Here is a 25,494-nt window from a genome sequence, read left to right on the forward strand (position 1 = left end):
TGACAAAACCGCATCGCATGTCCATTTCTGAGCGTTTTTTTCCGCTTATTATTTACGCAGCGTGTGTATGAGGTTTGTTTAAATCTCATCCTCTTTGCTGCTACTGTATTATGCTGCAGATTTTCCGCAAATAATTCCATTGCGGAAAATCTGCAGTATTTCAACTACGTGTGAACTGACCCTTATACAGTTCACACACCTGTGGACTTAAAATAACTCCAGACTGACTTGTCCTAATGTATTAAATGCATCCCATAAGTAAAGTGGTCTTACATATGGGCCAGATACTGCCGATCGTTTATACTGTGGATCTATACTATTGCTTGGTGGTTGATGAGCCTTATAGGCATTAAAACATAGATTTTAGTCCACTACGTGCATGTGGATGGCTGCATGTTTAATACAATATGGAACCTATTTGCACAGCTTTATTCTCACTCCGACCCCGGTGTTGATGATGTTCTTTATGTGTCAGATTTTCAATTGGCGAAGAGCTTTCCTTTCTTGTAATGCGCAAAACCGTTATCACAGCTGGCAATACAATTTTCCAGTCCAGTGGTGCAAGAGAAGGAGCCATTTAGTGGAGAAAAGAAGAATCCCATTTTATTTATTTTTTTCTATCACAGTAAACTGTGTCCTACTTTATTCAACCAGGCTTTAACGAAGACCTGCAAAAATATTATCAGATATGCAACAGAAAATAGAGTAACTGCTAAATACAGTAAGGGTATGTTCACACGGCCAAATTTCAGACGTATACGAGGCGTATTTTGCCTCGTTTTACGTCTGGAAATACGTCTCAAATACGTCGTCAAACATCTGCCCATTACTTTCTATGGGTAGAACGCTGTATTGTCCACACGACGCGTAATTTTACGCGTCGTACGGCAATTACGACGCGTAAAATTACGCTTCGTAAAAAGAAGTGCAGGACACGTTTTTGGAGCTGGTTTCTCATAGACTCCAATGAAAACAGCTCCAAAAACGGACGTAAAAAACGCTGCGAAAACGGCGTGAAAACGCCGCGAAAAATGCGAGTTGGTAAAAAAACGTCTGAAAAGCAGGGTCTGTTTTCCCTTGAAAACAGCTCTGGATTTTCAGACGTTTTTGTTGACTACGTGTGAACATACCCTTATAGTTCAATTTATAATATATATTAATTGTGGAGTCATGTCCTTGCTTTTTCCCACCTTGAGCTCCTGTCCCTTGGCCAAAAGTATACATGAAAAAAACAGCAAAACCTTTATCTATCAGATACGGGACCGCTAGCAATAATAACCACTGAGAAGTATCCTCTACCATCTAATGTCTGATAAAGACAGCCCCCCCACCCCGACTGGATGCCTGCGGATTTGAGAATATCCAATAGTCTCCTGTTTCTTCATCCTCCTAATGTCCTTTGCTCTTCATGGTAGGCGCAATACCATAGCTGAATCTATAAATCAGCAGGAGCAGGACTTGCCAGGGCCGGAGTGGCCCATCTGGCGGATGAGGACTGCATAAAGCAACACTCTCTACTACCATTTTCATTAAGGGGAGATTCCCTCACAAAGGTCGTAGAAAATGTGAAAAGGACGGAGACTGGAAAGCTTACGTTAAATTCATCCCTATAGGGCATGATATTGAAAGATATGTGAAGAGACTCGAGAACTGTTCTCATCCAAGGGTCAAGGTCAAAGAAAGTCTTTGTAGCCCTTCAAATCTTACTCCTGCAGATTATTCTCTTTATGAAACTTTCTATTATATTCATAATTAAACATAAAGTAATAGATGCCGTGCCTTGCGAAAGTAATCACCCTTCTTGGTGTTTTTTTCTTTTTTTTGTTCAATTACTACCAGGAAATAAAATAAATTTTAGATTAAATTTTTATTGACCTGAAAAAATATTGTTACAGTGGAATGAAAACAATATAAAAAGTTGTGATCACATATATGTACACCACCTTTGCTATTGAACCCCTAAATAATGTCTGGCCAAACCAATTAACTTCAAAAGTCACATAATTAGTGGAATTAGGTCGCCCTGTGTGCAATCAGTGTCACATGATCTGTCACATGATGTCATTATAAATACACCTGCTCTGAAAAGCCCCTCCGTCTGCAACGCCACTAATGTGGCCAATGTGATTTTTTTTTTGTTACCGTTCAAAAACAACTTTCATAAATGTCGATAGAAAACAATACAAAAAGTACAAACATCAGCTGCACATATTTCTAGGCGCATTCGCTACATAGCTCCTGGGATATTAGTTCAACTGTAAGGCCTTGGTCACACGGCGTGTATTCGATGCGTTTTTGACGCGTTTTACCCGCCGAAAAACGTGTCAAAAATGCCCGCTTTAAACATCCCATTCACATCAATGGAAAAGTGCATTGTAGTGCATACAACGTGTTTTTTTTTACACGCGCATGTTTAAAAAAACGCGTCGTGTAAAAAAAGAACCATCAGGTCAATATTTGGCGTGTAAAACGCACCGAAAATGTGCTAAAAACGTGCCTAACGCCCATAGTCAATGGGAGTCCTAATTACGCACCAAAAACACAACAAAAAGCGTCCTACGCCTGTATTTTAAAAAGTGCATCGTTTTTTTTGAGCACCGTGTGGTGGAATAGCATGAAACCATGCACACAATGTGTATTATGCAGCGTAATACAGTACCAGCAAAGTAAATGGGATTTTAAGTAATATCATCTATATGTTGCAGAATTTTTACACACTTAAATTGACATGCGGTGTGGATTTAAAATTTTGCAGCATGTCAATTTATCTTTCGTTCCCATCTCAGAATTTTATCTGACAAGTTCATAAAAAAACGCACAAAATAAGCAACATAAAATCCGCACCTGTTTCCGCAACAAAATGTAAAAACTGCACCTAAAAACACATAAAAAACCACAATATTAAGTGTGGATTTTACCTGCAGAATTCCCTGCATTCATCTGCGGCTTTGATGCGGATCATATGCATCAAATTACAAAATGTGTTTCATGTAGTGTAAGGGCTCGTCCACACGCAACGGAATTTTCTGCAGAAATTCCACAGAAAATAGCAGAAATTCCCCTGAGGAAAAACGGCATCATTTCCTGCGGATTTTACTGCAGAAAATGGTGCGGAATTTGCGGCGTTTTTCTCAATGCTGGGAGATGGTGACATCGTCTCTGAAAAACGCAGCAATTAAGTCCACTTTCTGCAGCAGGGATTGACATGCTGCGGTACAAAAAATATGCACCGCAGGTGAATTTCTGCAAGGAAATGTTACACAGCATGTGGATGAGATTTGTTGAATCCCATCCACTTTGCTGCTACTGTATTTTGCTGTGTATTTTCCATCCGCAATTCCGGACGGAAAATACGCAGCAATTCCGCTACATGTGGACAAACCCTAAGGCCCCCTGTACATCCTGCAGATTTTGTTTCAGAAAGTTCCGGTCCATTTATCTGAATGGGTTTTTTTCTGCTGTGTATGGATTTCTGCAACAAAATCTGCAGCGTGGTTAAGGCTGGGTTCGAACGGATTGGATACGCTGTGTAAAAACTGCACCGCGTATTCGACCTGGAACTTGCAGCACCTTCTGCTGCGAAAAAAAATTAATTTGATACTTACTCTCTCCCTCTTCTCTGTGCGTAGTCCGGCCTCCTAGGATGACGTTGCAGGCAATGTTCCCTCTAAGCTTTGGCAGCTTCTGAGCAGAGCAGTTAGGGAGCAGGGCAATTCTCCATAAATGGTGGGCGATCTGATGACCCCCAGTAAACGCTAATATAGTGACTAAATAAGAGAACTGATTTTAAATTGTTTTTAATTACTTTTTAAAAATAGACCGTTATTAACACCAATTATAGGCATCAATGAAAGAATCCCTCTTAAACCACTGTCCCTATAGATAGCGCCACACAGACCCCCTGTAGATAGCATCACACACACTCCTATAGATAGCACCACACACACACACACCCCTATAGACATCATCACACACACCCCTACCTATAGATAGTGCCACACAGCCCCCCTGTAGAGAGCGCCACACCCCCTGTGGATAGCGCCATACACCACTCCCCTGTAGATAGCGCCACACGCAGCCCCCTGTAGATAGCGCCACACGCAGCCCCCTGTAGATAGCGCCACACGCAGCCCCCTGTAGATAGTGCCACACGCAGCCCCCTGTAGATAGTGCCACACGCAGCCCCCTGTAGATAGTGCCACACGCAGCCCCCTGTAGATAGTGCCACACGCAGCCCCCTGTAGATAGCACCACACGCAGCCCCCTGTAGATAGCGCCACACGCAGCCCCCTGTAGATAGCGCCACACACCACCTCCCTGTAGATAGCGTCACACACCACCCCCCTGTAGATAGCATCACACATAGCCCCCCTATAGATAGCGCCACCCCCCCTGTGGATAGCGCCACACACAGACCCCCTGTGGATAGTTCCAGAAAGCCCTCCCTCTCTTGTAAATAGTGCCACACAGCCCCCTTGTATACAGTGCCACACAGCCCCCTTGTATACAGTGCCACACAGCCCCCTTGTATACAGTGCCACACAGCCCCCTTGTATACAGTGCCACACAGCCCCCTTGTATACAGTGCCACACAGCCCCCTTGTATATAGTGCCACACAGCCCATCTTTGTATATAGTTCCTCACAGCCCCTTTTGTATATACAGCCCCCGTTGTATATAGTGATACACAGCCCCCGTTGTATATAGTGATACACAGCCCCCGTTGTATATAGTGATACACAGCCCCCATTGTATATAGTGCCACACAGCCCCACCTTGTATATAGTTCCACACAACCCTCCCCTTGTATATAGTGCCACACAGCCCTCCCCTTGTAGATAGTGCCACACAGCCCCCTCACCCCGATGAGGTAATACACAGGGATGATGGGGTAATACATCGGGATGATGGAACTCCATCATCCCTGTGTATTTCCCCAGCATCCTATACAGGGATGATGGGGGTTATATACAGGGATGATGGGGGTTATATACAGGGATGATGGAGTTATATACAGGGATGATGAGGTAATACACATGGATGATGGGGGTTATATACAGGGATGATATAACTCCATCATCCCTGTATACAACCTGTATATAACCCCCATCATCCCTGTATATTACCTCATCATCCCTGTATATAACCCCCATCATCCCTGTGTATTACCTCATCATCCCTGTATATAACCCCCATCATCCCTGTGTATTACCCCAACATCCCTGTTTATTACCCCCAACATCTCTGTATATAATCCCATCATCCTTCTATATTACCCCCAACATCCTATACATGGATGAAGGCTGTTATATACAGGGATCATGGGGTTGTATACAGGGATAATGGGGTTGTATACAGGGATAATGGGGTTATAAACAAGGATAATGACACGGGGATGATATAACTGCATCACTCCTGTATACAACCTGTATATAACCCCCATCATCCCTGTGTATTACCTGATCATCCCTGTATATAACCCCCATTATCCCTGTATATAACCCCCATTATCTCTGTATATAACCCCCATTATCCCTGTATATAATATACATCATTCCTGTATATAACCAACATCATCCCTGTATATAACCCCCAACATCATATACTGGATGAAGGCAGTTATATACAGGGATGATGGGCTTATATACAGGGATGATGGGCTTATATACAGGGATGATGGAGGTTATACACAGGGATGATGGGGGTTATATACAGGGATGGTGAGGGGTTTATATACAGGGATGATGGGGGTTATATACAGGGATGATGGACCCATCCATGTGTTTATATAACCCCATCATCCCTGTATTTATATAACCCCCATCATTCATGTACTTATGTAACCCCCATAATCCATGTATTTATGTAACTTAGCGTGGACATTGAGCGAAGAGGAGTGGGTGTGTATGAGGAGAGATGCGGCGACCAGGCAGTGAGGGAACCCTGAGAGAGAAGAAAGAAGGGGGCGTGGACGACTAGATAGGTGGAGGAGGGGGCGTGTACTTTGAGAGACGACCCTCGTTTCTTTGCTCAGACAGCATTTCTGGCTGAACAGATAGCTTGGAGCGTCATCAACTATATTTACAGGCAGTGGGACCAAAGGCAAAGCTCTAAACAGTTCATGAAGCATCCGCCTGACCCACTGCCTGTAAACGTAGTTGATGACGCGCCGTACCCTGCTCAGCTGGAAGTGCTGGCTGAGCAAAGACACGGAACGCCACAGAAAATTAAACATTTACTTTGGGTGCAGTCCCGTGACCGCAAATCAGAACGAAGTAACGCTGCCACAGGTAAACCGACATTATATTAGAAAGTTAATTATATATGTCCCATTAAGTTAAAATATAAATAAAATGTATTCCTGGCCAACCCCTTTAAGCTTATTTTGCCGGGGAAAGCCATGGCCAGTTAGACCTTCCCTCTGCAGTGGCCATGAAATGTTAAATGGATGGCTCAAGCCAGAGGAGAGCTGTTCTTACAGTGTGGGGGAACCTCCTCTATGATGTCCATATGCCCTAATAAGAACTTTTCCATAGCAATTACCCCTAAACCTGATTTTTTTTATTTTCTTAAACATTGTAACTTATTTTTTGGCTGTGTGAAATAGGTATATAGTCTATAAATAACCGCTTAATGTCTTAGGAGAAGATCTGCAAAAATGTTTCTTATCAGTTGCTGGTTACATCTGAATACCATGTCAGTGGAACTTGGATTGTACACCAGTCTTGCACTTGATACAGCATAATTTAAAGTGTAACTAAACTAAAACTTTTGACATGTCCTAGTAACATGTCAAAAGTTATTATTGGTGGGGTCCGAGTACTGAGACCCCCACCAATCGCTAAAACAAAGTGGCAGAAGAGCTCGGGTGAGTGCTGTGCCGTTTCATTTTTGATCGGCTAGGGATCACCAGTCCCCTCCCTCTAAAACCACTCAGATGTGGCGGTCACTATTGACCGCCGCATCTGAGGGGTTAAACATGATCAGAGACCACTGCTAGTGGTCTACGATTTATGCCCTGAAGCTCGAGATTGTTAGCAACAGCCTGGGCTTCAGGAGCACCCTGTCGGATGCAGTAAAACTTCTTCCGAAGTGCCGACGTGAAAAGACGGCACTTCAGAAGAACTACCCAGAACGGCCGACATAAAACGACTATACGCCAGTCGTTAAGGGGTTAAAAGGCACCTGTGATGCACGCCTTGCATGACCCGGAAGAAGTCGATATGGCGAAACCCAGGGTCAGGCAGAGACTTGGCGTGGCACATTTTTCTACATGCTGTTGTTATACTTCCTTTTGTGACCAACACCTATTAAGCCTGCACATCGCACATTTACCTTTCCTCAAGGTGGAGAAAAGAGAGGGAGTATACTCTCAGAACGTTGGACTTGTTTCTGTGGACTGATTTGGTCGTCAGAGCGGCTAAGTATATATTTTTATTTGCGATGTATATTAGACTGACCACACTTTACTATTAATGACAACATCGTTCGGCAGAGATTCCTTTAGACTGCATTAGTTTTTCTTCATTCCTTCTGCATAGGATTGACTCTCCTGTTCACAAAGCTCACTTGTAAACTAACAAGATACAAAGTTAAAAATATTTTCCTCCTCACTTTTCTTCTTCATGTGTTTAAGTATTTATGGAACTGTCAGAACAGCAGACCTCTTTTTTTAAAGACTTCAAATAGGGAATATAGTTTTGGCTGACTGCACTTTACCGAATTTAGACTGCAGGGAAGTAATGAGGTGTGAGGGAAAGACATGGATCTTTAGCAGTTTACACACTCAGCATTTACTATCCAACACCCATTGATATTCAAGATGACTGGTGGAACAATTGTCAGCACAGAAATGGGATTCATAAGGGTTGTTTTCCTTCTGTCAATCATATTGCGCTTTTCAGATCAGTCGCGAAGTTTGTCATTTATACCCTGCTGTTCCTTTATTATGCTTGTTATTGTATGAACGTTTCAGAAACAACTGGTGTGACATTAGGTGCTTAATACCATAAGACCTAAAAAGATAAAGATGTGCTGCTAAGTATATGCATTTTCAGGTACACAGTGTAGACACGAGGCTCAAGGCTATTTTGGCATATATCTGACAGTAGACTGTTCCTCACTGTGTCAGGGAGATAGCAGCAGGGAGGGGGAAGAGGTTGTACATGGCAGATCAGAGTGTGGAGAGGGAGGAAAGCATCCAAGTCTTCAGGGAGGACAGATAACAAAAGCTGTACAGTATCAGAGTGAAAATAAAAAATTCACATGCAGTTAGCTCTGCATGTGTATCATTTATCAAGTCTTAAAAACCGCTTCTATGGACTGATATATTATGAAATAAACCAGCACCTTCCCTTTTCCCATCCCTTGGTTGAACTTGATGGACATGTGTCTTTTTTCAACCATACTAACTATGTAATATATAGCGCCAACATATTCTGCAGTGCTGTAAAGAGATTGATACCATTCATATCAGTCCCCATCCAGAATGCGACTCACAATCTAATATCTCAAACACACACACACTAGGGCCGATTTCATTGGAAGCCAATTCACCTATCAGTGTGTTTTTGAAGTGTGGGAGGAAACCAAAGTAACATGAGGAAACTCACGCAAACACAGGGAAAATTCTGAGTTTTGCTATGGTGTATATGGTAAATAGGTCTTCTAATGTCTTTTCTCTGCAGGGCGTGCTCTCCAACATCTCCTCCATCACTGACCTTGGTGGGTTCGATCCTGTTTGGCTCTTCCTGGTAGTGGGAGGGGTGATGTTTATCCTGGGTTTTGCCGGCTGCATTGGAGCACTCCGGGAAAACACTTTTCTCCTGAAATTTGTAAGTATGTTTTAGTATCATATTTACTTGAATGAACTTCATTTTTTAAAGGTAATCCTGTCTGGTGGAAAAAAAAAATGAAAAAGTTGTTTCTACTTGGGTTAAAAGCTTCACTTCAGTAATGGTTTATTTGAAGGGGGTACTAGCCATAGCTACTAATATCAGAAATATTATAGGTGTCATTTGCATGAAAAAACCTGCATCATAAGACGTGATATCCCTGCGTTTTCCACTTAAAGGTGTCTGCATTTTTATTACAGAGCACTTTAATATTGTAGCAGCCGCGGACCGTCGGGATTACTCATCCCTCGAAGGCAGCAGCCATGGATCTGTGAGGGCTGGCCCGCATCTCCTCCCCAGGAGACGCCATCTCTCACTTCTGCTCTGTTCTGCTGTGTCCCGTAGGTTGCGCGCGCACGCTCGTCCCTGGCCTTAAAGTGCCAGCGCGCACACATGAAAATAATCATTACTTAACCCATGATAACCCTGGACTATAAAAAGGGCTCTGCCTTTTCACTCATTGCCAGAGCATTGTTGTGTTTACCTGTGTCAGTCTTGCAAATGGTCCCTTAGGGTTATCCTGTTCCCAGTGTTCCCGTTCCTGTATCCCGTGCTACCGTTGTTTCTGTGCCTTAGAAAGTTGGTCGTGTTGTGCTATCGGTCACGCCTGCTGTGTTACAACACGCCTGGTGTCTGCCGCCATGGTCCCAACTGAGCCTAGCCGTTACTACTGTCTGAAATGCTACAGGTACCCTTGTGCTTGGACTATATAGACATTGACTTGGTACACTGTTTAGTCAGCTGCTATCCCGCTATGGCGTTACGGCCCAGTGGGTCCACATACCCACGGATCGTGACAGTACACTCAGGCCATGAACCCCGCTGGTCAACCCAAGACTGTGACGACATCACAAGCCATGCAGGCGGATATGCTAGTCTGCCAATTACGACAGGACCAACTCCTCCAGGCGGTGAACGCCATTACACATCGGCTGGATGCACAAGCTGCAGTCATCTCAGCATCCGTTCCTGTTGCTCCGGCTGTTCCTCCTGCTACACCTCCTGTCAGTACCAGGGCTGACTCCCGATTCTCGCTGCCACTACCCCCTCGCTACGACGGAGATGCGAGGACCTGTAGGAGATTTCTGAACCAGTGCCAGATCCACTTCAATCTACGTGCCAGAGCATTTCCTACTGATGGCGCAAGGATCGCATTTATAGTCTCACTCCTTACTGGCATGGCCATAGCATGGGCAAACCCTATTTGGGAACGTCCGGGACCAGAGACCCGTGACTTCCAGTGTTTCCTACAGACTTTTCACACCGTATTTGAGGAACCTGGACGAGTCTCCTCAGCAGCTGCATCTCTTCTGACCATTCGCCAGTGGAACACCTCTGTCGACGAGTACGCCATTCAGTTCCGCACCCTGGTGGCAGAGCTGTCCTGGGACAACAAGGCATTGATGGCTACATTCTGGAAGGGACTGTCTCCTAAAGTTAAAGACAAGTTTGTCACTCGTGATCTGCCACCTAACCTGGATGACCTCATACTTCTAGCCACCCGGATTGACCTAAGGAACTGGGAGCGATCCCAAGAGGTTCGTCGGGAGAGAAGATTCGCTAAACTGGCTCCTATCTTCCAGCAATCTCTGTTGCCCTCACCAGTTGACCCACCAGAGGAGCCTATGCAGGTGGACCGGCTCAAACTGTCTGCCCAGGAGAAACACCGCAGACGCACCTCAGGACTTTGTGTGTATTGCGGCCTCGGAGGCCATCTTGTGCGTTTGTGCCCTCAGAAGCAAAAGGAACTCCAATGTCTAGGATTGGTTGGAGAGACTACCCTAGGTGGAACGGCGCTAGATCGAAAGTTCTCATTGAAACTTTCCATTCCCGTGACCATAGTGTCTGGTGAAAAGATGCCCTGGGTCTCTGCATATTTGGACTTGGGGTCCGCAGCAAACTTCATCCAAAAAGACCTAGTGGATCTTCCCCAGTTGCCCACAGTCCCTCTGGAGACGTCTTTCGCTGTTGCCTCGGTGAATGGACTGCCTCTGCCCAACCCGATCGTATCTGAAACCAAGCCGCTGAAGCTCCAAGTTGGAGCCCTTCATTCGGAACTAATTTTATTTCTTGTTTTGCCTAAAGCCTTCAATCCTGTCCTACTGGGCCTGCCTTGGCTTCGACTACGTGCCCCAGTCCTGGACTGGAATTCCGGAGAAGTTCTCCAATGGGGCTCCAAATGTCGCAGCCGCTGTCTGTTACAGATCCATCCTGTCCAGCCTCCTCTTCCTCAGTCATTGGCAGGATTACCCCCTTATTTCTCTCAGTTTTTAGATGTCTTCAGCAAGAAAGAGGCTGAGACGCTTCTTCCACACCGGGCTTATGACTGCCCCATAGAACTGCTTCCAAATCCGTCCACTACCCGTGGTCTGGTATACCCTCTCTCCTTGCCAAAGACCAAGTCTATGTCGGCCAATATCAAGGAGAATCTGGGGAGGGGTTTCATACAAAAATCCTCCTCCCCAGCCGGGGCCGAGTTCTTCTTTGTCAACAAAAAAGACTGATCTCTTCGGCCTTGCATTGACTACCGTGGTCTCAATCAAAAAATAGAGACCAGAAGCAGCACTCAAATAGCAAAAAATATGAATTTATTTACCCAGCAAAGCAACGTTTCACTTCCTCCATGGAAGCATTTTCAAGCAATCAATAAAAACCACATAATGACATATATAGGAAAAGCAAAGCTTAATTAACAAGTGTTCTAAATCATAGTAGTTATACACTATATATAAAAATATAGTCATGTGTAACAATGTAACGAAATACCAAGTGCATATGTGCATGAGTCAATCGCTGACAATAGGTATAAACATTTTAACATTTCTGTCAAGTGAAATATGTGTATATAAAACAGTGAAACACATTAATTGCATATTAATAAATAATCACAGTACAATGCACAAAAGCTGACACTTCACCAATTTGGAAAAACAAGGAAGTCCTGGCCACGAGATATACAAACTACGATTTCGGCGCCATCGTCACCGATCTGCGCATGCTCCAACAGCAGCTGTCTATTGGATACTGCTAACAAGTGTGTTTCAGGTAGTGATGACAACGCACATAAGCGTAACAGCTGACCCGAATGTGTAACCGCTTAGGGATCAAGATCCCACGCAGATGCACTAGGGTACAGAGCTTCAGATTACGCCATATTGGATAAGGGCAAATATGCCAATGTATTAACAGTAATCAGACTATAATGACGGCTTGAATTAAAAGTTGTGAATAACAAGCTCCCGGATTTATAGGTGAAGTATAAGAGCAATAACATACATGTAGTAGATTTGTCAACATATTAACCCCTTGCGTCCCTAGAGACAAAAAAACATCCGCATATAAAATACAGAAGTCACACTTCTGCTCCTACTATTTGTTTGAGTTTATACTTGTGGTCTCAATCAAGTCACGGTCAAGAAGAAATTTCCGTTGCCACTAATTTTCGAACTATTTGACCGCATACGAGGAGCCAAGATCTTCTCTAAACTAGACTTGCGTGGGGCTTACAATTTGATCCGAATCTGTCAAAGTGATGAGTGGAAGATAGCATTGCACATTCGAGACGGGCACTACGAATACCTGGTGATGCCCTTCGGTCTGCGTAACGCTCCAGCGGTCTTCCAGGAATTCGTCAATGATATCTTCCGAGATCTTCTCTATGTCTGTATTGTGGTCTATCTTGATGGTATTCTGATTTTCTCTCCAGATCAGACAACTCATTGGAGGCATGTTCGTCAAGTTCTACTACGATTAAGGGAGAACCGTCTGTATGCCAAGCTGGAGAAGTGCGTCTTTGAAAATAACTCTCTGCCCTTCCTGGGTTATATAATCTCGGATCAAGGTCTCAAGATGGATCCTGAGAAAGTAAAGTCTGTCCTGGAATGGCCACGTCCTCTGGGCCTGCGGTCCATGCAGCATTTTTTGGGATTCGCCAACTTCTACCGGCAGTTTATCCCAAACTTCTCATCATTGATGGCTCCCATCTCTACCCTTACCAAGAAGGGTGTGAACGCTAAGGTGTGGACTCCAGAGGCAAAATCTGCATTTAATAGCCTCAAGAATGCCTTTACCTCAGCCTCAATCCTCCATCATCCTGACATCTCTCGACAGTTCTCGTTGGTTCAGTTCACCTCGAAATTCTGAAGAGCCCTCTGTAAACTCCTAGACGTGAAGTTGGACTTTTCTTCAGCCTATCATCCCCAGTCTAATGGCCAAGTTGATAGGATTAACCAAATCATGGAGAATTATCTTCACCACTTTATCTCGAAGCAGCATGATGATTGGGTACAGCTTCATCCATGGGCCGAGTTCTCGTACAACAACCACACAAGTGAGTCCACCACCTCCACACAATTCTACATGGTCTACGGCCAACATCCACAAATTCCTGTTCCTATTCCGGCTCCATCCCTGGTACCCGACTCTGCATTTGGAGCTTTTCTACAGGTCTGGCAGCAAATTCGGTCCTCTATTCTGCAGGCAGTAGATCACATGAAGCGAAAAGAAGATGCTAAGAAAAGAGAGCCACCTCTGTACCTTACAGGTACCAAAGTCTGACTACCCTCAAAGAATATTCGGCTGAGGGTGGCGTCATACAAGTTTGCTCCCAGGTTCCTCGGACCCTTTGAGATCCTACAGCAAATCAACCCTGTCTCTTACAAGCTTCGGCTGCCTCCTACCCTCAGGATCCCCAACTCCTTTCATGTGTCCCTCCTGAAGCCTGTGGTCCTGAACCGCTAAACAAAAACGCCTAGCCCTGCAGTTGCTCCCAGTGGTTCTTCCGATGTATTTGGGGTAAAGGAGATCCTGGACTTCAAAAAAGTAGGAGGAAGAACGTTTTATTTGCGGGTTTTGTCCAGAGGAGAGGTCCTGGGAGCCAGAAGAGAACCTCAATGGTCCTGTCCTCATTAAAAAGTTCCTATCTCGCTCTGGTGCCAAGAAGAGGGGGCGTAAGTGGGGGGATACTGTAGCGGCCGCGGACCGACGGGATTACTCACCTCCTGACAGCCGCAGCCATGGAACTGTCCTGCATATCCTCCCCAGGAGACGCCAGCGCTCACTTCCGCTCCGTTCTGCTGTGTCCCATAGGGTGTGCGCGCACGTTCGTGCCCGGCGTTAAAGGGCCAGCGTGTGCATGTGAAAATAATCATTAATTAACCCATGATCACCCTGGACTATAAAAAGGGCACTGCCCTTTCACTCATTGCCTCACTGTTGTTGTGTTTACCCGTGTTAGTCTTGCAAATGGTCCCTTCATGTTAGCCTGTTCCCATACCTGCTACCTGTATCCTGTGCTACCGTTGTTCCTGTGGCTTAGAAAGTTGGAGTCGTGTTGTGCCATCGGTCACGCCTGCTGTTTTACACCATGCCTGTAGCCTGCTGCCAAGGTCCCATGTGACCCTAGCCGTTACTACTGTCTGATCTGCTACAGGTACCCTTGTGCTTGGAGTACATAGATATTGACTTGGTACACTGTTTGGCCGGCTGCGATCCCGCTATGGCTGTGCGGCCCAGTGGGTCCACATACCCACAGATTGTGACAAATATCCTGTAGATCGTGATTGTAGTATCATGCACAGTTGTGTACATGGACAGGCTGTATACACAGTACATCCATAGAGGTTGCACTTGCTGCCGCAGCAAGTTTTTCGTTTTATTTTTTTCCTTACCGCCTTCCAAAAGTGATAACTTTTTATTTTTCCATTGATGTAGCCATATGAGGGCTTGTTTTTTGGCGGAACAAGTTGTAGTTTTTCATGGCACCGTTTAATGAACCACATAATTCCGGTGATCCCGCTCCATACCACCCCTCTACTGACTGTGACGTACAGTTACGTCAAATGTCGGTAAGGGGTTAAAGGGACGCTCCTCATGCCATGCAGGGCTTGATGGGGCGGTGCATGACACAAGGATTCTCTGTTTGGTGCTTTCTGAGTCCTTGTGTCATGCACTGCCCATTAAGGACCTGCACCAGGCATAACATGGTATATCAGCGTTGCCTAGAGAGTTCCTTTTTCTTACAACTTTATTTCTAAAATCATTTATTCCCTTACAGAAGTTCAGAACACATTATTTATAATAGATTATTTCAAATATTTTCATTCCTTCCTACCAACATTGCACTTTAAGGCCTCATGCACACGACCGTGTTTTTGCGTCCGCAATTCCCCCGCAAATCCACGGGAGAATTGCGGACCCATTCATTTCTATGGGCCCATACACACTATCCGTGTTTTCACGGGTCTCCGCATGTCCGCAAATCCGTGCCGCAGAAACTCAGGACATGTCTTATTACGGGCCGCAAATTCGATGCGGACATGCCAATAGAAGTCAATGGGCCTGTGGAAATTGCGGATACACCTCCGTGTGTCATCCGCAGTTTTGCGGATTTGCGGAAGTGTTGCTAGGCGACGACCGGGAATGAGTTCTGTCGTCATCCTGTTTTACCTAGGCTTTTTTTTTTTCATCCGCATTTTGCGGATTACATACGGATGAACTGCGGATTACATACGGATGAACTGCGGATGACATTTCACGGAACACGGTCCTGGAATTTGCGGACCAGAAAAACACTACGGTCGTGTGCATGAGGCCTAAAACAAATTTGGCTACGAAGGACACTAGAAAATATGCTGAGCTGCAAGGACGCTCTCTATTTACACAATCACATAATACAATAGTCACAAACAAATATATGTATTACGGCTCTATATATTTATAGCATTTAACACTTTTTCAGCAAGGACATTCAGTCCAATACTGCAGCATTTTGTAACTGTTCCATTATCTACATTCTGCTGTATGAATAAAACCTTACATAACAATTGATATTAAAATCAATGGTACCAGTAAAGATCTTGGTATTCCTTTCTTTCACTTATCTCCTTCATTACACCACTGGAATTTTTAATCTACCTTTTCATGTCTATAAACACATGCAATATAGAAAACTTCTTCTACAGGAGAATTAGGCACTGTTCACACGGCAGATTTAATGGTGTTAATCCGCGTATGGCCACCTGATGCAAATTCCACATGAAGAAATTACATGTCACTACTTTTTTCCCGCAATCGGTATCATGTGAGCAACAACGCGGATTTCCCATTGAAAACAATGGAACGCAGATGTTAGTGCAGAATCCATATGAAAATTTTGCCGTGTCAACATGGCCTTAGGCTACATTCACCGATCAGCAAAATGTGCCTAATCCCATTAAGGAACTATATTTCATCCATTTAGGACAATGGAGGATATTAAAGGGATCTGTATTTAAAGGGGACCGGTTAGCTCTCCTGTCTGTTTTAGTAAATACTTGTATTCCGCGCAGAATAATAATTCCGGAGCTTTTTTTTTTAGAGAGAGGAACAAAAAACAATGACAGACTACAATGACAATAGAAGTAGTAGTAATAGCGAAACACTTGTGAAACTCAGGGCTTTGCTTTACTGGAGCTTCATTATATTGCCCCATCAGATATTCACAGGTATGCAGGTACAACTGGATATATCCTAGGAAGACCTTGTAGTTTACATTATACTGCCTTGGTAAAAGTGCAAACAACTTTAGACTTCAGGCCTGGCATATTTTAGGCATGAATGTGAACAATATGTAAATGCAAACCAGTTTCAGAAAATTGATATTATTCTTTGTTTAATAAAAAATTATACAATTTACTCATATATTCTATATATCAATTTCTCAAAGTTTTAAAAATGTCTGCTTGCTGTCATTCAGTAGGAACCTCTGTGGTTTACTTTCGGTGGCTAGAAACCTGTCATGGTCATATGATGGACACACGGGTTCATGGATTGTTACAGTACACTTATGAGAGTTGTGTCTTGTAACAAGCCGTGCACCTGTGTGTCCATCACATGAGCAGGACAGATTTTTATCCCTTGGGAGTAAACCGTGAAAGTTTCTATGGCATGACAGCAAGAAGAGATCTTGAAAACTATGAGGAATTGTTATAGAAAGTACATTGGGAAATTGTATACCTTATTAATATGCGAATTTGCATTTATCTATGAAGAAGGCTCACAGCCGGCTATATAATCTGTAGTTCTTGACTCATCGGTAGTAAAATGATATGGTAGCACAAGAAAATGTGGATTGCCGAGGATACTGGAGAACTCATTACTGTGCACTGGATTACAGTAAGGCCTCAAGCACACATGCGTGGTCCTTTATGCGACCGCAAATCACGGTCCGCATGCGGATGGCCAATGAACGGACCAATGAATAGAATGGCCGAGACTGATCTGCAAAAGCGGACAGGAATAGGACCTTTTCTATATTTTGCGGAACAGACACACGGATCCTCAAAAAAAATGGATGTGTGCATGGCCCCATAGAAATGAATGGGTCAGTGTGCTATCCATTAAAAAAACAGATAGCACACTGAAGAATATCACTGAAGCGTGCTTGATGCCTAAGACGCAGTGACTTGTCACTATGCTGTACAAAATGTGTTAGCATTACAAGATGTGATGTCTCTGCTAGGGTCAGACAACTGCCATAATATTAGACGGACAGCTGTCGTGATATTGCAAACTTTGTCTATTGGTGATTCTTTTGAAATATAGAAGATGATCATGAGACATATTGGAAAATGGCTGAACATATTTAGAATATTTACCAATATACAAAAGATATTTTATGACAAAATGTATTCATGCTAATAGTGGCAACAGAAAATCATTATACATATAGAATGAGCTAAATTGCCTTCAGTGTTATTGTCAAAAGAGAATAATATGTAAATGAAAAAAAAAGGCCATTCACTTGCATTATACTTCTTTTTTATGGTGGATTTTTGCTGCACATTGAAAATATGCAACAAATATGCCGTATGTGAATATGGTCTTAACGTGGCTTATCACTGAAATGTACTTTTAGATATATCTGATAAAAAAATAACAGTATTGTCTGAACTGACGAGCTTCTTTGCCACTTCCCTGCCCTCTTTGACCTCATTTGGAACCTCATTTAAAAATTCTTAGCTGTCAGTCAATGAAAACCCTAGTGTGCACAGATCAGCTTGACAGAGGTCAAAAGATAGCATTCCCCTTTTCAGTCTTTAGTAATCAGATTTTTCTAGAAAAAAAGTTTAGAAGCATCTTAAATTGTACCTATCATTAAAACTTTTTTTTCAAAAATCATTATTACATGTGAATTTGAGCTTTGTATTATATCTTATTCTAGCAGTCTGTAGCTCTCCTTTCCTTACCTGTAGAATATCTGTAAAAGCAAGAAAATCCATTTAGTATAAAACAATAAATACTTAAAGGCTCTGTCACCACATTATAAATGCCCTATCTCCTACATGATGTGATCAGCGCTGTAATGTAGATAACAGTGGTTTTTATTTAGAAAAACGATCAATTTTGACCAAGTTATGACCTATTTCAGATTTATGCTAATGACTTTCTTAATGCCCAACTGGGCGTTTTTTTTAGCTTTTGACCGAGTGGGAGTTTGGAGAAGTTTATGATGCTGACCAATCAGCGTCATACACTTCTCTCTATTCATGTACTCTGCACATAGTGATCTTGTGAGATCACGATGTGTTGTCACTTACTCACACATTAACTTTACTGAAGTGTCTTGACAGTGAATAGACATTGCCTCCAGCCAGGACGCGATGTCTATTCACAATCCCGACACTTCGGTAACGTTTGTATGTCACTTACTCACACAGCACATCGAGATCACGCTGTGCTGTCGTTAAGTCCCACACAAACGTTACCGAAGTGCCGGGATTGTGAATAGACATCGCGTCCCGGCTGGAAGCGATGTCTATTCACTTTCAAGACACTTCAGTATTGTTAATGTGCGAGTAATTGACAGCACATCGTGATCTCGCAAAAATCTAAAATTGCTCATAACTTGGTCAAAATTGATCATTTTTCAAAATAAAAACCACTGCTGTAATCTACATTACAGCGCCGATCTCATTATGTAGGAGATAGGACACTTATAATCTGGTGACAGAGCCTCTTTAACTGGGAGGAAGGGAAGCTACTGTAGTATCTGTCCCTCACTTTCTGGGTAAGTTCACACAGGGCAGATACGCTGTGTAAAGGCACACAGCGTATCCGCCTTGTTTCCCGCAGGGAATGCCGGCTGAAAAACCGCAACAAATTTTGGTGCAATTTTTCGCCCTGAACTTCTGTTGTAGAAATCCTGCAATAAAAAAAAAAACACGCTATACTTACGATGGCGACGTGCCCCTCCGACGTCCTGACGTTCTGCAGCCCTGGGATGACGTTTCAACCTATGTGACTGCTGTGGCCTGTGATTAACTGCAGTGGTTACATGGGATGAAACGTCATCCCAGGAGGCCGGCCTGGACGAAGAAACACAGAATTCTGGGTAAGTATGAGATCTTTAATTTTCCTGAGTTGCGTTATTTGTGGCAGAATAGCCGCTTGAAAAATTGCAACATCTGCTATTTGTTGCGGGTTTTACCTCCTCATTGAATTCAACAAAAAAATCAGTGATTACACAAATAGAATTGACAGGTTGCGGATTAAAAAAACGCACCACAGCTCAATTTCTGAGCGTTTTTCCGCTTATCATTGACGCAGCGTGTGGATGAGATTTGTTAAAATCTCATCCACTCTGCTGCTATTGTAATCTGCTGCAAATTTTCCACAATGAAATACTACAGTTTCGCCACAACGTATTTACGCAACGTGTGAATTCAGCCTCTATCTGAGACTCTGTGCTGTGAGAGGGGAAGGGAGATCATGTAACTGTCTGGCTGCCTCAGCCTGTGTGTAAGACTCATACAGTGAGTTGGGAGGGGGAGCAATAGGAGAAAGCGGAATGATGAAGAGGGAAGAAAACTGTGTAAGATATAAAGGTTCCATACAACAATTCTGGCTGTACTACATCTACTATACAACTACAGCTGCCTAAGGAGGGCTTGTGTTTTTCTTGTAACTATAGGTAGGCTATATAACCGTTATGCACCACCTCTGTGACATGCCATGATAGCATCGAGCCAGTGTTGTTCAGCATGCAAAAAGCAATATAATATATTAATTTTATCTATACAGACAGCTATAACTGTTTCTGTTTTCTTTACAGTTTTCTGTTTTCTTGGGAATCATTTTCTTCTTGGAGCTCACAGCCGGCGTCCTGGCATTTGTCTTTAAAGACTGGATTAAGGATCAACTGTATATATTTATCAACAGCAACATCAAAGCATATAGAGATGATATTGACCTACAAAACCTCATTGACTTCACACAAGAATACGTATGTAATAGTGTCGCATGCAATTATTATCAGTATGAGTTATAATACGTGTTCATGATGCTGATAATACCATATAAAAAAAAAATCTAAATATATAAAATGAGTGTCTGGTCATAAGTCTGAAATGTTAAAGGGACAAAATCACTGCTCCAAAACATTCACTGGACATATTGATAAAGTGTAAAACTATATGCAGCTGGTGTGCAGACAAAACCAACTATGACACCTTCACCAAACAATACAGAAAAATCCATGGAACATTGTATAATTATTTTTGGATGCAAAATTAAGACCTTTTTAGAAAATGTGATCATCATATCAATGATCCATAGTGTTAGTTAATCCATACACAATTTTATTACATTCTGGTCCCACCCTGACCTGAAGTATCAGGCAGTGTATAAGGACGCTGATGGAGAGATGTCACTCAAAAGAGTGCTTTCACCACTTTCAGTGACACCTGTTCTCCATCAGTAATACCAGGTACTTTGCAAAAAATATTATTTCCAAAGTATTAGGCCCCATGCACACGACCGTAAAAAACCTCAGTTTTTGCGGACCGCAATTGCAGTCCACAAAAATGGACCCATTTACTTTCATTGAACGCGGACACCTTTCCGTAGCGCTACGGATGGGTGTTCGTGCCGTAGAAATGTTCCGAAAATTATGGAACATGTCCGTTCTTTTGCATTTTGCGGGCCGTGCTCCCATACTTTGCAGTCGGCGGCCGGCCGTGCCCACAATCGCAGGCCGTGATTGCGGGCATGGTCGTGTGCATGGGGCCTTACACAGAGGCGTAGCTAGCAGGGGGGGCGGTGGCTCTGGCCCTAGGCCCACTGAGATGGTGGGGCTCAGGTGCGGGCTGGACTGCGGTGGAATGTCACTGTCTCAACTGTATCTGTGTCCTCAGGACGCAGATACGGTTGAATCCAATGCTGGAGCAGGGAGCCGTCAGCTCCCTGCTTTAGCATTCCCTGTGTAACGCCGGCCATGAGCGGCTTGGCACAGACGGGCGCAATGCAGTGACGTCATCATTCCTTTCTATGCCGAGGCACTCAGAGCTCATCCAGGAGGGGCAGAGGGATCTCTTTCACTCGACATGGGGACGTGGATTGGGGAGTAATTATTTTTCTAATTATGCACTATGGGGGCCGTATTCTGTGTGGCAGCAGCTATGGGGCATTATACTGTGTGGGGGCACTATGAGGCAGTATACTGTGTGTGGGGTAGCTATAGGGCCATTATACTGTGTGTGGGGCGATTATGGGGGCATTATACTGTAATACTGTATGGGGAGGCACTATAGGGGCATTATACTGCGTAAGGGTATAATACTGTGTGGGGGCACTATAGGGGCATTATACTGTGTAGAGCAGCTATGACAACATTCTAGTGTGCGGGGGCAGCTATGAGGACATTATAGTGTGTGGGGGCAGCTATGAGGACATTATAGTGTGTGGGGGCAGCTATAGGCAGTATACTGTGTGGGGAGGCACTATACTGTGAATGAAATAATGTGTGTAGCAGTTACGGTAACAGCTTAGCTCTTTATGCTACGCTGTTTCTGTAACACCCATTCACTTCTATGGAAGTTTACATAAACCGAATTACACAGCAAACTACGCTGATTTACTTACGTCTGACCACGCCAGATGCGGCTCTTCAGTTGTAAACATGCATTGGGGGGCCCACTGGGTTGGGACTCACTCAGATGTATCCCCCCATGTGCTAAACCCCTAGTTACGCCTCTGTATAACACTTTAAATTATTTGAGTTATGAATTAGAAAACAAAAAAAATGAATAAATGGGAAGGCAGAATAGAAAAGCTTGCAAAGATTTGACATGACTTTTATCTTTCTACATGTACTAGCGAATTACATACACGTGGAGCACCGAACTTGTCAAATGTGCCACTAGGAAGAGTGCTCTATGGCACAGCAAGGGGGGGACATAAGTGCACTATGCAGCAGTACAAGCTTTTTGGAATCAGAAAAGAGGACAGGGATATAGGATTTATGCACCTTAACGTACCTCTAAGTAACTGACAGAGTTGTGGAAAGGGGCACATGCAATACATTGGACAAGGCTACTGCTTGAAAACGTGGCCAAATGAATGAAGTTTTTACAAAGAGCGGCACAACATGTGAGATCCTCATAACTGTAGATACATCCCTGATTTTAATATTCCCAAATTAATTTGTTATCCAGCTTGTATAAGAGTTTCTTTATATAGTTTTGTAATTTACACGCATTGAAAATATGGAGATTTCTGTGGCCGTGGTTGTGCTGCATTCATGTGTATACTGAACTCTATTGGCCGCATTTATAGAAAATCGAGTGCAGAGCGCCCATTGCAACCAGTCACATCACTTCCTTCATTTTCTAAACTGCACAGAAAAAATAAAAGCTTGAATCGGATTTGTTGATTTGACCAACTCCTTGTGGATTTTGGTGCATGTATAAAGCACAACCATTAAACTGTGGTCTTATAAATGTCAGCTATAATCTTAATTAAAAATATTCTAACATTTTGTTTCTACAGCTCCTATACAGACCTATATGATTCCATGGTAACAGTCAAATTTATAAACTGTCTAACCTGATGCATAGTTGCCAACATTTAAACATTTTTCCAGGGACACATAGGGTGTGGCGTCTTTGGTAGGTGTGTCTTATGGGGCGTTGTTTATTTAGTGGGTGTGGCTAGTAGCCGTGACTTTCCAGGATTTCTGCAAACAAAAAAAAACCAAACAACATTTCTGCAGTAGTTTGGCTGACAACTATGATGGCCGATATCTCTCTGGTTATCTGGTTGTTTACAGACAGGTGATGTCTCACTTGACGAGGGATAATAGAGTGCGGTCTTGTCTTACCTTACCTCCCGCTACTGTACCAATTCACAACCTGCATCCCCCACTTACCATACTGCTAACTAGCCCGATAAGACACTGAGACTTTTGCTTGGAATTAATTTGGCCACAGCAGCCATTTTATTAACAAACAAACAAAACAATTCTACGCATCAATACACAGGAAATAAATAACCACAATTTACATAACATTGGAGAGGGAGGTCCTTGAAGCTCAGGAAGGAGGATCTGGCGCCACTCTGCCCATACAATTGTACTTTTACCCCCAGCCATCCTAAACACAGGCTCAGGGGCACCGTGACCAACCGCAGATGGCTAAAACGTCACATGTACTTACTCCTCGGGACACCACCCAGCAGGAGCCCAAATCAACCAGATCCCCCAGAACATAATTTTGGGAGGGACCATCCCTACTATTAGTCCCTCCCCCACCAAATTTGATCAACTCCAAGGACCCCCAACCCCGCCACAGCGAGCATATCTTGAACCCCTCAAATATGAGTTCCCCCACAACACCAAGGCCAGCTCGATTCCTTCCTGAATCCTCAATGCCCTCAGATCCACACCCACTGCATTCAAATGCACACCATCTGTCAACCAAAATTTACCCACACCATCCTTTAAATCAACATGACACACAAACACTCCTCCATTCCTTGCCACAAATGCAGACACCACCCGATTCACTTTCACCCATGCCCTATTGATCGCCGACATGGACCTGACGGCCCACCATGATTTTCGAGGTACGATTTCTGACCATACCACCACCACCCTGGGAAATATGGCCCATAGCCGCAGGAGATCGAATCGGATGTTCCGAATCAGCCCCCTTAAAGGACGGACGCCTAGGTCATTTCCCCCAACATGCAGCACCAGGAAGTCTGGCGCCCTATCCAGCCCTGCCGAGTGATTGAACTCCGTCATAACCCTCGCCCACTACATGCCCTGGAATCCGAGCCACCGCAACGTGGCTACCGATCTATCGACTCCCAGCTGGCGCCCGTCCGGCCGAACGTCTGCCCGAACCGCCCCCCAATGGACATACGTGTGCCCAAAGATCCATACCAGGCACTGGTACAGTTGGACATGACCAATAACAAGAGCCTCAGGCACAACCCCCCCCCCCTGGAAATCGCTCCCCCACCTTCCCCCGCCCATATGTTTTATATCGACGAGATTCCCACCTCCCTATATGACACACCACTTCCGGTCCCAACCCGCAGCTGACCGCCTCCGTGGCTGCATAAATCCAAAATTAATGTGGCGCGAAAGATCTAGCCTCTAGGCCCATGTACATCAGACACCTTCGAAAAACTGCCGTGAACTGAAATCGAGACAGAAACCACCCGTCCGCATGATGCAGCAATGGACCCGACCCTAAATTGTTAGCCCCCAAATAAGACACTAAGGTACGCACCGGACACATGGTTGCCCCTGACACTGTATCCATCACCACCCGCTTTCCCCTTCCTGACTGATCCGTTTTAGACGGGCGAATCCAGAACTCCACCCTCCTTGGCAGCTGCGTTACATCCTCCCTTAACACACCCCCACGATCGCGATCTACTTGGCGACACCAGCTCTCCCACCCTAAGTGCCCCGAAAAATGCCCAAGAGAGAGCCAATCTAAACTAAACCACCTCATCCCTGGATCCCAGTTGTTCGAGCAACGCTAATGACACGGGGCGACGCCTATCGGACACCACCCGTCCCCGTCTAAACACCCTCAGGGCCTGGCCGACTAGAAAATCCTTTGTGACGTCCCGCCGTCCCAGCCATTTGCATCCAAAAGCCAAGGCCACCACAAAGCGATTCACCTTTGTGACAGACCAACCCGCAGCCGACACATAGCCCAAAAACGCAAGCAATGCAACCATCCAGTTATCCGTTACCACCCCATCCATTTCAGCCACTCCTCCCAATCTCTTCAAGCTGCCTCGTACGTTACCCACATCCCTGGAGTCAACGACGAACGGATCAGCCAACCCGCTCCCTGCAGACCAGATCCCACAAGTGTCCTCACACGAGCCCCCTTCGCTTCTTGGGCCAACAACCGGAACCGATCCCACTGTAACCGAGAGAGAGAATCCGCAATTGAGTTGTTGAACCCTGGTACGTGCACCGCAGTAACCCACGCGTTTAAGAACAAACACAACAGGACTAAATGTCGCAACAAACAGACAACAGGGGGAGACGTTGCCGAAACATTAATTGCCATCACCACCCCCATGTTGTCGCAGTGAAACCGCGCCTTCCTGTTCTGAACCGCTCCCCCCATATTGTAACCGCCACGACAATGGGAAATCACTCCAGGAAAGTCGGGTTACGAACCCAGCCCTCCTCCACCCAGGTGTTGGGCCACTGACATACACACCACTGTCCCCCGCAGTAGGCGCCGAATCCCGCGCTACCAGATGCATTGGTGAATAGGTTCCAATCAAAACTGTTAACCACCTGTGCCAT

The 25,494-nt window shown here is 44.4% G+C and overlaps 1 protein-coding gene across 2 annotated transcripts in view; it reads left to right on the forward strand.

Moving 5' to 3' along the window:
- Nucleotides 1–25,494, forward strand: part of TSPAN5 (tetraspanin 5) — a 207,261-nt gene that overhangs the window by 162,415 nt on the left and 19,352 nt on the right. Inside the window, exons 3-4 of one of the 2 annotated variants that reach the window (XM_075860645.1) lie at nucleotides 8,688–8,834; nucleotides 19,987–20,157. In XM_075860645.1, the coding sequence (XP_075716760.1) occupies nucleotides 8,688–8,834; nucleotides 19,987–20,157 (318 nt within the window). The remainder of the gene's footprint in view (nucleotides 1–8,687; nucleotides 8,835–19,986; nucleotides 20,158–25,494) is intronic. The other variant, XM_075860646.1, reaches the window with a different exon arrangement.

Source organism: Rhinoderma darwinii, chromosome 1, assembly GCF_050947455.1.
Source record: "Rhinoderma darwinii isolate aRhiDar2 chromosome 1, aRhiDar2.hap1, whole genome shotgun sequence".
In the NCBI taxonomy this organism is placed as follows: domain Eukaryota; kingdom Metazoa; phylum Chordata; class Amphibia; order Anura; family Rhinodermatidae; genus Rhinoderma; species Rhinoderma darwinii.